Source organism: Callithrix jacchus, chromosome 5 (assembly GCF_049354715.1).
Source record: "Callithrix jacchus isolate 240 chromosome 5, calJac240_pri, whole genome shotgun sequence".
Lineage (NCBI taxonomy): Eukaryota > Metazoa > Chordata > Mammalia > Primates > Cebidae > Callithrix > Callithrix jacchus.
Window position 1 is genome coordinate 59,033,289 of NC_133506.1, and position 15,571 is coordinate 59,048,859.

Genomic DNA, 15,571 nt, shown 5'->3' on the forward strand with positions numbered 1-15,571 from the left:
AGGGTCCCCCCACCCCGGCCCCAGGAAGGAGCGTTGCAGCCTGAGGGTAGGAAAGGGAGGGCTGCAGGCACTGCCTTCCCAACCTTAGAGCCACAGGGGCCAGATGGGGGCTGCCTCTCTCCCCACTTCTGGAAGCCTCCCCTCACCCAGCCCTGGACCCTAACCCTGAGCACAGGGCCCAATGCCAGGAGCTGCTGTGGGTGGGCATCCTGAAAGTCACTTCAGGGGCAGGCCCCACCCAGCAGAGGACACAGGACCCGCCCTCAGTAAAGGGCCAAGCAAGGAAGAGGGAGTGAAGTCAGGGCAGCAATCCTGTGTGGGTCAGTCCCGAGGACTTCCCAGAAGAGGAGAGCCCAGGGGTTGCAGGGGGTCAGGGGGTTATCCCCAGGAAGCAGAGCCAGGGCACCCGCAGCTGAAGAAACGGACCCTGCCTTCCTCCACGTGGACACCAGGGGGCGGGCAAAGACCATGCGTGTGTCCTGGAAGCGCCAGGGCCCAGGGCCCAGCTCCTGCCCAGGCAGCCCCTCCAGCTGTAGCCTCTGCCTCCTCCTGCCCAGCCCCCACAGCCCCTGCCCCCTTTCAGCTCACCTCCCCCTCCCACCCATGCCTGAGTGAGCCCTGACATGACCCCCACCTGCACCCGGCAGCCCCCTGTCCCCCCTTCACGGAGGCCCCTCCCGCCGACACTGCTGTGTCCACCAGGGAGCTCCGACCCAGGGGCCTGGACAGCAGCCACAAGGAGCAGGACGGGGTGGGAAAGGACTCGCATACTCTGCCAGGGGTGGTGGGGAAACTCCTCAACTCTGCATATTTGAACTTCTATTTTTATTGCAAAGAGAAATAATGGCACCTTCCACTCATTTTGTTTTAAGAATAATCTGGATTATGTAACAGCTTCTTAGATTTTTGGGCAGCTCAGCACTGACCAAAGTAGGGAGGGGCAGTGGGGTGTTGGGCTGGGTAGCATCCCTCAGGCCCCCCCAGCTCTGCCGGGGGTCAGTGGGGGTGATGCAGGGGGAGGAGTGGGAGGTGGCAATGAGGGGGAGGGGCAGCGGGGTGTTGGGCTGGGCTGCATCCCTCAGGCTTCCCCATCTCTGCCATCTTGGTCTTCTGGGTCCATGAGTGTGTGTCCAGGGTGCTTCGAGTGCCCCTGAGTTCAGATGTACAGGACGTTCAGTCTAAGCCACACCAGGAGGGGCCAGGAGGCAGGCCCCTCCCTGATACCCAGGAGCACCAAACCTGTTCAGCGAGTGGCTGGCCTGACGCCTGGAAAGGCACGGGAGCCACAGACACACCAGGTCCCCTTGATCCCAGCATCTCCTTTCCTCCCGGGTGGGCTGTGCCCATCTCAGCTCTGGACTCATAGTGGCCACAGAAAGCACAGAGGGTGGGGCCTTCTGTGCCATGGGAGCCCCCAGGCTGCTGTGCCAGGGATGTGCCCAGAACCGGAAGCTCAGCTCAAGGCCTCACTGGGCCCAGGTGACAGAGCCAGCCTCTCTCCTAGGCTCTCCCACGCCTGTGGATCGGGCAGCTGGCCAGGGCACCAAAGGGCTCAGACAAACTCTCCTGCCTCCACTGTCTGCAGGTCCTGGCTCCTGCCACCTCCCTCCGAGTGGCTTTGTTTACAGCCTACAGCCTGGCAGCCCCTGCGCTGTCCTGTTCTCTGAGCCTCTAGGGACCACTTACCTTTGCACTCGGGAGCCTCGTGCCCAAGCTCCCTCCTGAGTCGGCCTGTGGACGGTGGCCATCAGAGAATTGGCTCAGCAGGTGCAGAGCTGACCCTGACTCTTGGGGATGAGGAACTCAGTCAGGCCTGAACTCGCCTTCAAACTTTCTGTTCCTGCAAGCCTTCTGGGCACAGCTGCCAGCCTGGGCTCCCAAAGGGTCAGGGGCAGGGTCTCCAGGGACCCTAAACACAGACCCCACTGGCCCCATGTGCCTGCCCCCTTCCCCCTCCATTTGTCTCACAAAGACCTAAGCCAGATTTGCGGTAAGCGAGGCCTGCCCACCTCCTGCCTCAGTGACCCCAGAGTATTCACACCCAGAGGCTGCCCTGAGCCAGCTGCTGTTGTTTCCAGCACAACATGGCATCTACCCCCGATGCCCAACCTCTGACCCCACCTGACCCTGCATAGACAGAAGACCCCGAATGCCCCAGGGCCCACCCTGAGGCCCCTAGAAATGGCCTCTGAGGGCAGCTCCCAGGCCACCAAGCCTCCCTGCCTGCCCTTTCTGTGCCTGAAGGAGCCCCCTGGAGCCCACCCAGGGAGACAGAACCAGCTTCTCAGGCAGCTCCTGCCAATGCCCTTGGGGTTCTCACTGTCTGGGCACCATAATGTCCTGGGCTGGGACTCCAACCTGCATTTTCTAGCAGACCCCACACTCCAGCTCCTGGGTCTGGGTTTGGAGGCTGAGCCCGTGTGTGGTATGTGTGTGTGCGTCTGGGAGTCCAGTCCCTGCGTACTGAGTGCAGCATGTGTGCTGGGTTTGCGCACAGCGCACCCTGTGCCTGCACCGCACGTGCCCGATGAGGTCAACACAGTGGCCTGCCTGGGAGTCCAGCACTGGCTACTTCCACAAACCCAAGCTGGGACTAGGGAGAGCACTGGGCCTCTGGCTCTTGACCCTGCGAGGGAGTCCAGGGGGCCCGGACGACAGGCTTCAGCGAGGAGACGCACTGGCTCGGGGCTTCCGAGGTTCCTCCCACCCCGACATGCTGTTTTTCTCTGCTGAGTGCAGGAGACACAGTCACACAGAGGAGGTCAGCCCTCTACTCTGCACCAGGAACATGGTCACACCGCACAGAAAACATGGTCCCCTCCACTGTCTGCTCATGTCTCTCTGGTGCACAAACATGTGTGCCCACTGGTGCCTGAAGCCCACAGCCAGAGGCTCCTCGGTCTGGCTGGCCCGCAGCAGGCCTGCGTTGACCTTCTGCGGGGAGAAGGGGCCGGCCTGGCTGGAGCCCGGAGCCCTGGGTCATGTGAGGACTCGGGAGAGGCCTCTGTGGATGGCGTGCAGCTTCTCCCACAACATGGCAAAGGTGGGCCGCTCCTCAGGGCTGCCCCTCCAGCACTCCAGCATGAGAACGTAGACCTCCGCCGGGCAGGTGGCTGGGCGCGGCAGCCGGTACCCTCGCGTGATCTGCTGCAGCGTCTCGTGGTTGGTCATTCCTGGGAGGCGCAGGACAGGAGCTGCTCAGTTCTGCCTGGGGGTCCCTATGGAGGGCTCCCTTAGCCCCCCGCATCACCTGCCTGCCCTTGGCCAGATCCTTCAACCCCAAGCCGACAGCGTCCAAGATCGAGGGCCAGTGGCTCCCGGGCAGAGCCCGCCTCCTCCCTCCAGCTGCCTAGAGATGCACCTTCATAGGGACACTGGCCGTAGGTGAAAACCTCGTACAGCAGGACACCGAAGGACCAGACATCCGACTTCTGGGAGAAGACATGATAATTGGCCGCCTCGGGCGCTGTCCACTTGACCGGGATCTTGGAGCCGCTGCTTGGGGAGTAGATGTCGTCCTGGGGGCGAGGGAAGGCCCAGGTAGGATAGGTGGGTGGGTGCCCCTCACCCATCCCCTCCAGCCATCAGGGGCTGACCTTGAGCAGCCGGGCCAGGCCAAAGTCAGCCACCTTGCAGGCCAGGCCATCATCCACAAGCACGTTCCTGGCAGCCAGGTCCCGGTGCACAATGCGTCGTTCCTCCAGGTAGCTCATGCCCTCCGCCACCTGGCAGGCAAAGCCCAGCAGAGGCGACAGACACAGGGCCCGGCCTTCAGGGCCTGCAGGAGACAGTGCGGGGCCTTATGGGGCACAGGGCCAAAGGTGGGAGAGGCTGGCCTCCACCAGCGTCCCTTCCCCCCACACCTGAACCTCCTCATCCCTAAGATGTGCTGAGAACGGCATGGCCTGCTAAGGCTGCAGGAAGCCCTGAGCGAGGCAGGGTGAGGGTCCTGTACTCACCACACTGACCTGACCACTGGCCCAGGCTCCTAATAAAGACCCAGGCAGAGAAGAGCCAGAGACGGGGCTGGGTCCACATCACGTGAGACCAAGGCTGGTGACCAGATGGGACCACATCCCCGGCCCTCGAACTCCATCCAGCCCCAGCCCCCTGCTGGCTGGAGGCCAGGACAGGGAAGGGGTCTGCAGCCCGGGTCCCCTGCTACCGAGAGACGCTGGTTCACCCCAGAAACCCCTGCAGGCTCGGCTCTGCACTGGAAGGGAAGGGCTGGTGGCAGGCGTGGCAGGGCCCGGGGTTGGCAGGGTGGGTACTCACTGCCCAGGTAGGCCCGCAGGTTTCCCTTGCCCATGAGCTCCGTGACAATGTACACTGGCTCCCCAGCCGAGCACACCGCATGCAGCCGGATGAGCCGCTTGTGCCGCAGACCCTTCAGTGTCTGGATCTCCTTGGCGAGGTCTGTGAGCTTCATGTCGGCTGGGGGAGAGGGCACGGCTCCAGGTCTGGCCCATACCATGAACGTCTCTGCCCCAGGGTCGAGGGTTGGGCAGCAGGTGCAGGGCCCAGCCGTGGCTCAGGATCTCGGGGCCTCACCTGACTTGATGATCTTGATCGCCACGGGCAGGGAGCCCAGCCACAGGCCTTCCCACACCTCCCCGAAGTAGCCTTCACCCAGCTTCCTCCGAAGGGCAAATTCAGAGTGTGGCCGCTCCCACGTATCCTGCTGTATGGGCTTCTGCAGGGAGGGGGCACTCAGTGCCCTGCCCACTCCCTCCAGGGAGGCTGGGCAGGGAGTCTGGGCATGGAGGTCAGGCAAGGAGGCTGGGCAGTGTGGGCCCCTGTGCTCTGTCCCAGGCATAGCCCCTGCACCAGGCCTGGAGCGGGCACCCCCATTCCCAGCACAAGCTCACCTCACCCTGGCTGGGACAAAGGGCTTGGAGGCCCCGCCCAGCACTGCAGGAGCTCATGGCTCTGAGGGCCTAAGTGGCACCTTTGCCCTGGCCGGATATCCGTCTACACACCCTCATCACTGCCCCGGCCAGGCTGTCATTATGAGACCAGGGAAACTAGACTCCTGCCCTGACCCTCGGCAGCGTGGCTCATCGGGGCAGTCCCAGGACCCAGCAGCCGCAGCCCAGCTGCAGCATCTTGCCACTGCGTCTCCTCCCACAGCTTCCGCCTTTGAGACCTGGGGCAGCTTTGTGTGCCTTCCTCAGACTGGCCCCACCCTCCCAGCTGCTCAGCTGCAGAGCTGGGCGCCGCCATGGGTCTCCTCTCTCCACCCCTAGCCCCGCAGGAATCCCAGCAACCCTCAGAGACGGGCTGACACTCGCAGAGAGCAGGGTGTGCTGGCTGCTCTGAGGCTCCCAGGCCCGGACAGGCCCTAGAGCTGCTCCTCTGGCAGCCCCAGGGGCTTTGCAATGGGGTTGGGAGGGGCACCTAGATCAGGGCTGTGCCTTGAGCAGGCACAGGGCAGGCACAGGCCCACCTGGGGCACACAGGGCCGCAGCAGCGGGTTCTGGATCAGCTTCCAGTTGGCCTTGTAGTAGATGAGCAGCTCCTCCAGGCCAGGAAAGAGCTGGCCCTTCTGCAGATAGAGGCTGCCGTCAGCTGCCATGGAGACCCGGTAGTGGCAGACGCTGGCCTGGGCCCGGACTAGGAAGGGTTCAGAGATGGAGACCCTGCCTCAGACGAATCTCCCTGCCAACAGACCTAACTGCCCTAACCTCCCACCACAGTAGATGGTGGCCACAACCCACCTGAGGGGCCTGGCCCAAATCTAGCTGGGGACCCTGAGATGGTCAGAGCTGTGTGGAGGAGGGAGTGTGGGCAGCTACAGGTTGGGGCAGGGCAGCAAGAGAAAAGCCCTGTTCAGAGCTTTTCTGCTGATGGTGTGCAGAGTAGGCCCTTAATAGATACTTGCAGAATGAATGAGTCCATGATTCAGTGAATGAATGAGTGACGGAGTGAATGAGTGAATGAATGAGTGAGTGAATGAATAAGCAAATGAATGAAAGAATAAGCCAGTGAACTCATCAGTGAAGGAATGAGCAAATGAGTGAACGAGTGAGTTAGTGAATGAGGAACGAATGGGCAAGTGAAGGAGTGAGAATGAATGGGTGAATAATGAATGGATGGATGAATAAATCAGTGAGTGAGCAAGCGCAGGGGATGAATTAATGAATGAGTGAATGAATGACTGGATGAGTGACCAAATGAATGAATCAGTGAGTGAGCAACTTCAGGAGGTGACCAGTGTATCTGCTGTCGGGCCCTCAGTGGGGCCGGGTATGAATCAGGAGCCAGCACTGCCTAGAGACCAACCACCCCAAGGTCAAGGGCCACTGGCCTGGTGGGGGACAGAGACAGGAGGGGCTGTTGCAGGTACCTGACAGTGAGTAGCCCCCGAGGCTGCTCTCGCTGGGTCGGACAAGGAAAGCCCCTGGTTCGTTGGGTGGGGAGAGGAGCAGCTCCTGGGCCTGGGTCCGGCTGACCCCACTGAAGTACCAGCTGCAAGCAGCAGGTACAGGGTCACCTTGCAGGCCCCTCAGCCATCGGCCCTTCATGCTGTCCCCTGTGCTGGCGGCAGGGCTGAGCCCAGCTGTGCCACTGCCTCAGGGAGAAGGTGCACCTGTGACAGCCAGGGTCTGCACTGCCTCAGCCCCCAGGGCCGGCCCCATCCTCCTGCCCAGCCCTGAGCGTCCTCACCTTGGCCATGGGCTATCCGTTAGCTGGGGTTGACCTCCAGTTCCCTGTTCATAAAGTGACCGCCAGCCCCAGCCACAGGCAACAATCAGCCTTGGCCACAGGCCACCAAACTTTCAGCTTCGCTGAGCCCCTGTGAGGACCAGAGCTGAGGGCCTGATGAGCTGCCCTAAAGCACTGCGGGGCTATGGGTGTGGCTGCACAGGGCCACGGGCACCACCTGGCTGGACACGGCCCACCTGGCTTGGGCAGTTGGCTGCTGGGGGTGGCCCACGGAGAACTCTGTCCTGAGGACGCAGCCTAAGCCAGGCTGGGGAAGCCAGTGCGCAGCTGCATGGGGTGCTGGACGAACATTCAAAGCATCCTGCATCCCACGCTGAAGAGCTGTGCCCTGTACAGGACAGCCCCAAGCCTACTGGACTCTGTCCAAAGAGACGCTCCCTCCAAAAAGCTAGGTGCAGGTGAGACCGCTCTGAACACAGTGGCAGGGAGCTCCCAAGCCCCCACTCCTCACATGCCCAAACATGGGGAGCCCACACCTGGGTGTTGGGGGTGGAGCCTGCTGGGGCTCCCCTGCCCAGGTGGGTCACCCATTAAGTCACATCTACTCATTCCTGGGAGCCAGAGACACCCTTGGAAGGAAGATAGAAACGCCCAAGGCCCCACTCCACTGAGCACCTCTGCTTCCCAAGGCCAGGGCAGGGACTCCACACCTCACTCAGCTTCCCATCCTGGAGCCTCCATTTCCGGGAGCTTCCTGGGACCCTGAGAGGGATGCCTGCCACTCCCCCACCCCAGGGCACACCCTGTCAGCACTAGAAGGAGGAAGCACAGTGAGCGGGTGTCAGGGTGGGGCTGAAACCACCTGGGGAGCAGGATTAGGAGAGGACACAAGACCAGCCTCGGAGTCCACGCAAGACACAGGGCCGGGGCACCGCCATGCCATCCTGGGAAGCCCCGGTCCTGCCATCCTGGGCAGACGTGGTTGCTGGGACTGGGCAAGAGGGAGGACACCGTCTGGCACCCCTGCTCTGGGAACCTGGGGGGCCATGGGGCCAGCGGGAATAGAAACCAACGTGGCCAGGGCCATGGGGCTGGGCTGAGGTTGGAGGGAACAGGCGAAGCCAGAGGCAGAGAGGTGCAGGACCGGGAATAGAGAGGTGGCAGTTGGAGATGCTGGCAGTAAAATTCGAAGGCTGGTTGTACCAACAACATGGTACAGTGCCTGGGTGGGGTCAGAGGGTGGACATGGGTCCTCCTGACATGAAACTCAGTGGGGCAGCAGTCTTCGAGGGAAGCTCACGACTCATTTTGGGCCAAGAGACAGCCCAGAGGCTGCCCACCTCTGTCCACATAGCTCCTCCTGCAGCTGGGGTCCCTGCCCTCTGGGGTCTATTGGCAGGGAGACGCAACCCTCTCAAGTGAGAAGGGACCCAGGTCCCTCCCAGCACTGCAGGGCTCTGGGGGTGAGATACATGTTTTCCCTACACATTACCCGCCTCCTCTGAAGCCCACATCAGGGCTTGGGGGTGGGGGCGGGCCCTGCACGTGTCCTGAGATGCAGGGATGTGCCTGGGGTCTCACCCTGGGGCATGAGGCCGGGTGTCTGGGGCTAATGACAGCTGAATGTGGTTAGTCTTTTGATCTCCAGCCCAGGCAAATAGTCATTATCTTTAAGTAGGGACAGCCCTGCCCCGCCCAGCCCAGCCCACACCAGCCCTGCCCCACTCAGTCCTGCCCACGCCAGTCCTGCCCCGCCCAGCCCTGCCCGCCGCAGCCCTGCCCAGCCCAGAGCCGTCCAGGAACTACCCAAGGGGGTCTGTCCCCACACCTGAGGTGACTGTGAGCCCCTTCCCATCACAATGGCTGCTTGCCCCCAACCACTGCTCAGGGCAAGCGGGGCAAGTGTGGGGTGAGGGCCTGGGGTCCCTCAGAAGGCACCTCCCTGTGACTCCAGCATCACCCATCACATGCAGCCCCCAGGACCATCTGTGAGTGCCAAGGTGCCCCCAGGAGGCTGGAAGTGGCCCTGAGCAATGCCGAGGCCAAGGCTCGCCCCAGAGGTCTGCAGGCTCAGGCCTGGCCCGGCTGGACACAGGATCAAGGCAGCTGCCCAGAGCAGCCCCATTGGGCATCTCCACTAGGGGTATCTGCCAGCACTCTGCTCACGTGGCCTCACCCAGAGCTCCTGGAACAGGGCCATTGTCTCACCTGGTGCCTTCCAGCCCTTGTCCTCCAAAGCAGTGACCACTCCATGAACACTGGACTCCCTGTTGAGGGAGGGAGGGCCTGGCCAGCTGCGCAGGGTCCTGGAGTCACCGCCTGCTGGGTGCCTGGCTGGTCCAGCTCTTGTGCCCAGACTTGACCCCTCCTGCTGGAGCTACCTCTCCCTCTCGGCAGTGCACCGAGGACACTGCCGTTTTCCCTTGAATGAATGCCAGGATGAACGAATGAATGAACAGACAACCATGGACACGCGATTTCCAGCTCAAGGTCCATGGACCCCAGCCTGGGGCGGGCAGGCTCTGGCTCCGACGCGAGGTACTCACGGTTGGTCTGAGAGCAGCTCCGGAGAGGCCTCGGCAACGCAGGTGATGGGCACGAGCCCCGCGCTGGGCTGGCCCGAGAGCCTGCGCGCAAGGGTGCAGCCGCCCTCATCCTCCCCGAGGGCGCAGAGATCGTCCCCGTGGCGGACACTCAGCTCCCCCCCGCGCCGCGCCCTGAAGTCGTGGAGCGCGCGGAAGAGCTGCAGGCGCGGCGGCGCATGGGGGCTGCGGGGCGAGGGCGCGGGGTCGGCCTCGGGGTCCGGCTCGCCGCCCTCCGGCCAGATTTTGTCCCAGAAGAAGGACAGGAAGGCCAGCCGCCTCCTGAGGAAGGACTCCATGACCCCCGGGGTCACCACGCTGGGCCCAGGGCCTCGCCGGCCGCTCCCATGGAGCCCCGAGGGCGCAGGAGGAACTGGCGGCGCCGGTGTCCAGCGCTCCCTGCGCCGCGTCCCCAGCCAGCACCTACCCGTGGGGCGACGGGGACCCCGGCCCTGTGGTCACTCGGAGGCCCCCGCAAGGAGGCACACCGGGCGTTCGGGCCGGGGGTGGGGCGCAGGGCGGACACCCTGCCTCGGGCGCACCGACGACCCCTCCTCCCCTCGACCTCCAGGCGTCCTGTGCGAGCTGGATCCCCTCCCGAACCCACCGAGGGAGGCTAGGGCTGGGGCGGGGAGGGCTCCGGGAGGTGCCTCGGAGGGCGGGGCGGAGGCGGGGCCCGCCTCCCTCCCGCCCTCGCAAGGGCCAGGCAGGCGGGTGACTGTCCAGCCAGGCCCGGCCCTTGTCCATGGACGCCGCAAGCCCGGCAGCCCCGCGGAGAAGGGGGGTCCAGGGAGGGCCATGCTGTCCACCACCTGAGTAGTTGCCAAGCCCGAGCTGCACTTACTGAAAAATATCCTGCTTATTTCAATGTTGCCCAGATATTGTAACACCATCAACCCCACACAGGCTCTGCGCTGAGCCAGCAGAGGCCCCGGGACAGGCGCTTGAGGGGCTCTCAGCACCCTGGCTTTCACGCTGTAAACAAGATGCTGATTGCAGGGAGCTCGGCCTCAGGGCCAGCACCCAGATGCCCCACGATGCCCAGTGACTGGCTTCTGGGCCAGTGGATGCCCAGGAGATACCTAGAGACCACTCTGGGGAAGTGGAGGCTGGGGTACGAGCAGGGAAGCCGGCACACGGGGAAGGGGCGGTGGGCAAGCCCCCAGCCAGGACCTCCCACCCTCTCCCTGGACAGCATCAAGCCCCACATGCTGAAGCAAACTCTGCCCACCCAGGCAGGTCCCCAAGACAGGGCAGGATTGGGGAAGTGAATCCCAGCAAAACCCAGCAGAGCCAGGTCTAGGGCAGGGTCCTGAGCCAGGGGGTGGGGGTGGGGGCCCATCTGCAGTCTCTGCTCCCTCCAGCCTCCCCTCGGGCTCCTGAGTGGGTTGGGGGGTATCTACAGTCTCTCTCCTCCCTCCGGCCTCCCCTCCAGGCCCTGAGTGGGGTGCAGGGGGCATCTCCAGTGTCTCTCTCCTTCCACTGGCCTCCCCTTAGGGCCCTGAGGGAGAGTAGGGGTGGGGGCTGTCTGCAGTCTCTCACTCCTCTCACCGCCCCCCCAGCAGCCCCTTCAGCCCCTGGGGGGCCTTCATGGACCTCACACCCACCCCTCCCCACATCTCACACCCATCAATGCCCCGCTTCATGTGTGTGGTGGAACGCATCCATCCAACAGGGTGACCAGTGTCCAGCCGACGAAAAGCCCTCTCACGCCTGCCTGTCCTGGAGCTGCAAACCAACTTCTCAGCAACCTCGCGTCTGGGGACTGGAATGTGCATTGTGGGGTGGCAGTGACACCCATGGGCTGGCTCTTGGTACCCCAGGGCCAAGCTGTGTCCCTGGTTGGCAGCCTGGAGCCAGCAGGGGCCCTGGGAGGCTGGACATCGCCAGGCTGGGGCAGGCTCCGCTCCATGGAGAGGCATCCTTTGGCGGGGGAGGGGGGGTGAGGTGGTGTTCAGAAACGTGGATAATTATAAATACTAAATTGGGGGTGGTCTTAGAGGGGCCCGGAAGCCGATGCCCACCACCTTCTCCTCCAGTACACGTGCAAGCGGGGTTTTCGCCAACCAGTTTCTTTCCTTTACCCTTGTTTTGTTTTTGAAACAGGGTCTCACTCTGTTGCCCAGGCTGGAGTGCAGTGACGCCATCACAGCTCTTAGCCTCCATCTCCTGGGCACAAGCAATCCTCCTGCCTCAGCCTCCTAAGTAGCTGGGACTACAGGTGTGTACCACCATGCCCAGATACGTTTTTTATTATTTGTAGAGATGGGATCTCCTTTTTCCCAGGCTGGCTTTGAATTCTCGGCCTCACGTGATGCTCCTGCCTCCCACAGTGCTGGGACTAGACTACAGGCGTGTGCCACCACGGTCAGCAACCAGTTCTCCTAAACCCTCCCTAGGATGTTGCCCCTCCCTCCTAGAACGCCAAGGTCGCACAGCTCCAGGGAGGCCTCTCAGGGAATGGGAGGCTCCTGTGCTCACCACATCGGGGCCAGCTGTTCAGGGCACTGAATGCAGATTCCTTCTGGACATTCCCTGTCCCTTAGAGCCATGGGATCATGGCATAAGGCTCAGCACATTCCATGCCCAGCTGGAGCCGGAGCCAGAGCCAGACCTAGCCATCAGGGCTAGGGCCCTATCGGGCCTCTGCCCAAGCGTGTCTCATCCCCACTGCATCACCCGCCTATAGATCAGCTCCCAGTGTCCTCCTCATCTTCCCCTCCTTGTACCTGCCACCCTTGCACTGCACACATGCTGGAGTGAACTCAGTCAGCAGGCAGCCAAGGCCAGCTTCATCCGGCTCCTCCCTGGTGGTCCTCAGAATCCTCAGCCCTGCAGGCCCAGCTGCCCCATCTGCTGACCTCCAAGTTGTGCCCAAATGTCCACCGCTTCCTCACCTCACCACCTGGTGCAGCACAGCCCAATGCAGGGCCCCCCGCGCAGGTGTCCAGGTGGACAGTGCCTTCCCTGCCTGCTGGGCACTCCCTCTGTGACCTCACCTCCTCCCTCAGCCCTCAAGGGAGGTGGCAGAGGGGAGTGAGGAAAGGGGCCCGGGTCAGAAGACTGGGGCTTGGCCTGGTACGGTGGCCCACGCCTGCAATGCCAGAATTTGGGGAGGCCAGGCAGGAGGATCGCTTGAGCCCAGGGTTCAAGACAAGCCTGGGCAACACAGTGAGACCCCCATCTCTATTTTTTTTTTTAAAAAAAAGAAAAGGCCGGGAGTGGTGACTCACACCTGTAATCCTAGCACTTTGGGAGGCTGAGGTGAGTGGACCACCTGAGGTCAGGAGTTCAAGACCAGCCTGGCCAATATGGTGAAACCCCATCTCTGCTAAAATACACAAATTAGCTGGTCATGATGGTGGGTGCCTGTATAATCCCAGCTACTCGGGAGGCTGAGAAGGGAGAATCGCTTGAACACAGGAGATGGTGGTTGCAGTGAGCCGAGATCAAGCCGCTGCATTCCAGCCTGGGCAGCTAAATGAGACTCCATCTCAAAAAATAAAAAGAAAGAAAGAAAAAAAGACCAGGGCTGGAGTCCTGCTCTCAGACTCACTGGCCACATGACCTTGGGCACACAGTGCTGAACCGCCCCGTGCCTCAGTTTCCCCATCTCAGCACTGAGCTTACAACAGCCGTGTGGACACAGACCAGGAGGATGGGGTTGTATCTGGAGGACACAGCTCTCAGGGTGACAGTGGTCAGAGTGCACCCTCCTCCCCCACGACTGTGGCCTCACTAACCCAGCCTTACCATCCTCAGGGTCCAGGGAGGCTCTGTCTGCCAGGGACACCAAACCCAAAGTGCTCACTGCCCATGCCCTCGTGGCTACAAACAGGGCTGGGCAAGACTGAACCCAGAGTGGCTCCTGGCACCCTGCAGCGCTGCCCAGCAATGAAAAGGACAAACTGTGGATGCCTACATAGAGGGGGTTACACTGAGCTCAGGAAGCGCATCCCAAGGCTGCATACTGAAGGCCCACATGGATAGAACATTCTTGAAACAATAAGAGATGGAGAGAGGAGTGGCTGCAGAGCTAGGGAGGGGTGGCAGGAAGCACGTGGCCATAAAGAACACGTCAGGCCCCCTGGGGTGGCACCCTGGTGCATCTGCATAGGCGTCAGGGTCCTGGTGTGATCTCACACCACAGGCCTGCAAGATCCTCCCATGGGAGGCTTCGTGGAGGGAAACGGGCCCTCTGTGTTATCTCTTACAACTGCAGGTGAATTTACAACTGTCTCAAAATTAAAAGTTTAATTTTATTATTATTACTATTTTTGAGACAGGTCTCACTCTGTCTTACTGCACCTAGGCTGGAATGCAGTGGTGTGATCTTGGCTCACTGCAACCTCCACCTCCTGGGTTCAAGGGATTCTCCTATCTCAGCCTCCCGAGTAGCTGGCATTACAGGCGCGTGCCACCATGACTGTCTATTTTTTGTGTTTTTAGTAGAACAGGGTCTAACCTTGTTGACCAGGCTGGTCTCAAACTCCTGACCTTAGGTGATCCCCCTGCCTAGGCATCCCAAAATGCTGGGATTACAGGTGTGAGCCACTGCACCCAGCCATTATTATCCTTATTAGAGACAGGGTCTCCCTCTGTTCCCCAGGCTGGAGTGCAGTGGCACCATCTCAGCTCACTACAGCCTTGCCCTCCCAGGCTCAGCTGATCCTCCAGCCTCAGCCTTTCAAGCAGCTGGGACCACAGGTGCACACCACCACACCCAGCTAATTTTTAAAATTATTTTAAAACATACAGGAGGCTCTCTACGTTGCCCAGGCTGGACTCAAACTCCTGGCCTGAAGGGATCCTCTCACCTTGGCCTCTCAAAGTGCTGGGATTACGGGCCTGAGCCACTGAGCCCAGACAAAAGTTTAATTTTTAAAAATTGGATGGGAAATCAGAAATCGAAAGAAAGGGGTAGGATGGAGCCCAGGAGAGGGCAGAGGTCCAGGACCTGCCTGACCCCAGAAGAGAAGGGGAGCTGCTCTGCTTCTCTGTGGGTGGACTGCGGGGCTGGGGGTAAGGCGTCAGACAGCACCCCCTTCTCCAAACAACCCAGCTTTGTCTCTGAGCCCTAAATAACAGTAACAGCCATAACCATAGCTGGCATTTATTGCATTCCAGCCCAGGCAGGGAGGGCAGGGCAGAAACAGCACCCAATAGGACTGGGCACGGGGCTCACACCTGTGATCCCACAGGATCTGAGAGACGCATGTGGAGGATCACATGAACTCCGGAGGTGGAGGCTGCAGTGAGCGGGTGACAGAGCAAGACCCCATTTCAAAAGAAACACCCACACCCACCCGCTTCCTCCCAGGCCTAACCCCTGGGGCCTACGGCACCAAGGGAAAGCTCTTCCGGGGGGGGGTCACCAGAGGAGGGAGGAGGCTCAGGTGACAGAACAACCTGGGAGGGGCTCAGGGACGCCCATCCTGGGAGAGGCCCCAGCACTGACCTCTCTGGGGGTGGAGATGAAGAGGATGGAAAGGGCATCCTCTTCCAGCATCTTCTCGAAAGTGCAGCAGGAGCACCTTGGGGTGTCTGAGACTGACTGTGACCCTAGGAGACCCCCCAGTTAGCTGGGGTGTGCTGTAGGGGAAGGGGAGGATCCCAGAGGCCCTGAGCCCAACTGAACGGATACGGACGGGACCAGATGGCCTCAGAGCTCCTCTGCGGGCCTCTCTGGAGCTGTGGAGACCCCATTTATCCACAGTCAGGTCGGGCCGACCTTGGGCGGCCCCTTTCGGAAGGAGCCTGCGGTGGACCAACCCTGTGGTGGGAGGAGCCCATGGTGGGAGGACCCTGTAGTGGGAGGAGCCAGATGTGGGAGGGGCCTGTGGTGGGAGGAGCCCCCGGTGGGGCGGTGCCTCGTGGGAGGAGCCTGCGGTAGGAGGTGCCCACGGAGGGCGGGGCCTCTCCTCTCTATCTGGGCACTGGGTGGTCCATCCATCCGCCAGGTCACTGCACTGGTCCCTTCCTATCTCCCAAATTCCTCCGAGGGATTCCCGAGGACTGCGCCCGGATTGAGGGGATGGGGAGGAACCCCCTCCCAGTCACCCGCGGTTCCTGCGCCCGCCAGAAGCCGGGGAGGGGTGCGTGGCGAGCGCTGTGCCCGCGGACGGGCTCCGGGACTGGCGTCTTTCAGGAGGAACCCCACTTGGAGCCCGGCTCTCGGACCAGCCACCTGCGGTGGCCCCCCCAGGTCGGGGACATGGGCCCCCAGAAGTCTCGGGCTCACCAGCAAACGAAGCGGACAGAATATTCCTGGGCTCTGGGTCCTGGGTCCCCGCCCCGCCCTCGGGCCGCAGCATCACAAAGGC

General features: G+C 61.9%; 1 protein-coding gene across 4 annotated transcripts; it reads right to left on the bottom strand.

The window, feature by feature from the left end:
* Nucleotides 1-808: 808 nt before the first annotated feature.
* Nucleotides 809-15,571, bottom strand: SRMS (src-related kinase lacking C-terminal regulatory tyrosine and N-terminal myristylation sites). Of its 4 annotated transcripts, none has more exons than XM_078372126.1 (9): nucleotides 15,309-15,571; nucleotides 14,707-14,802; nucleotides 6,347-6,468; nucleotides 5,447-5,613; nucleotides 4,552-4,693; nucleotides 4,276-4,434; nucleotides 3,597-3,778; nucleotides 3,362-3,518; nucleotides 809-3,173 (listed from the first exon to the last, which is right to left on the bottom strand). In XM_078372126.1, exons 1-9 carry the CDS (start codon nucleotides 15,560-15,562, stop codon nucleotides 2,980-2,982), a joined length of 1,473 nt encoding a protein of 490 aa, XP_078228252.1. In that variant the 5' UTR covers nucleotides 15,563-15,571; the 3' UTR covers nucleotides 809-2,979. The 4 variants fall into 4 exon arrangements, with proteins under 4 accessions (XP_078228252.1, XP_035158810.3, XP_078228253.1 ...); XM_035302919.3 differs by having other exon boundaries at nucleotides 3,251-3,518; nucleotides 14,707-14,810; nucleotides 15,309-15,506; XM_078372127.1 differs by having other exon boundaries at nucleotides 3,251-3,518; nucleotides 14,707-14,810; nucleotides 14,897-15,506.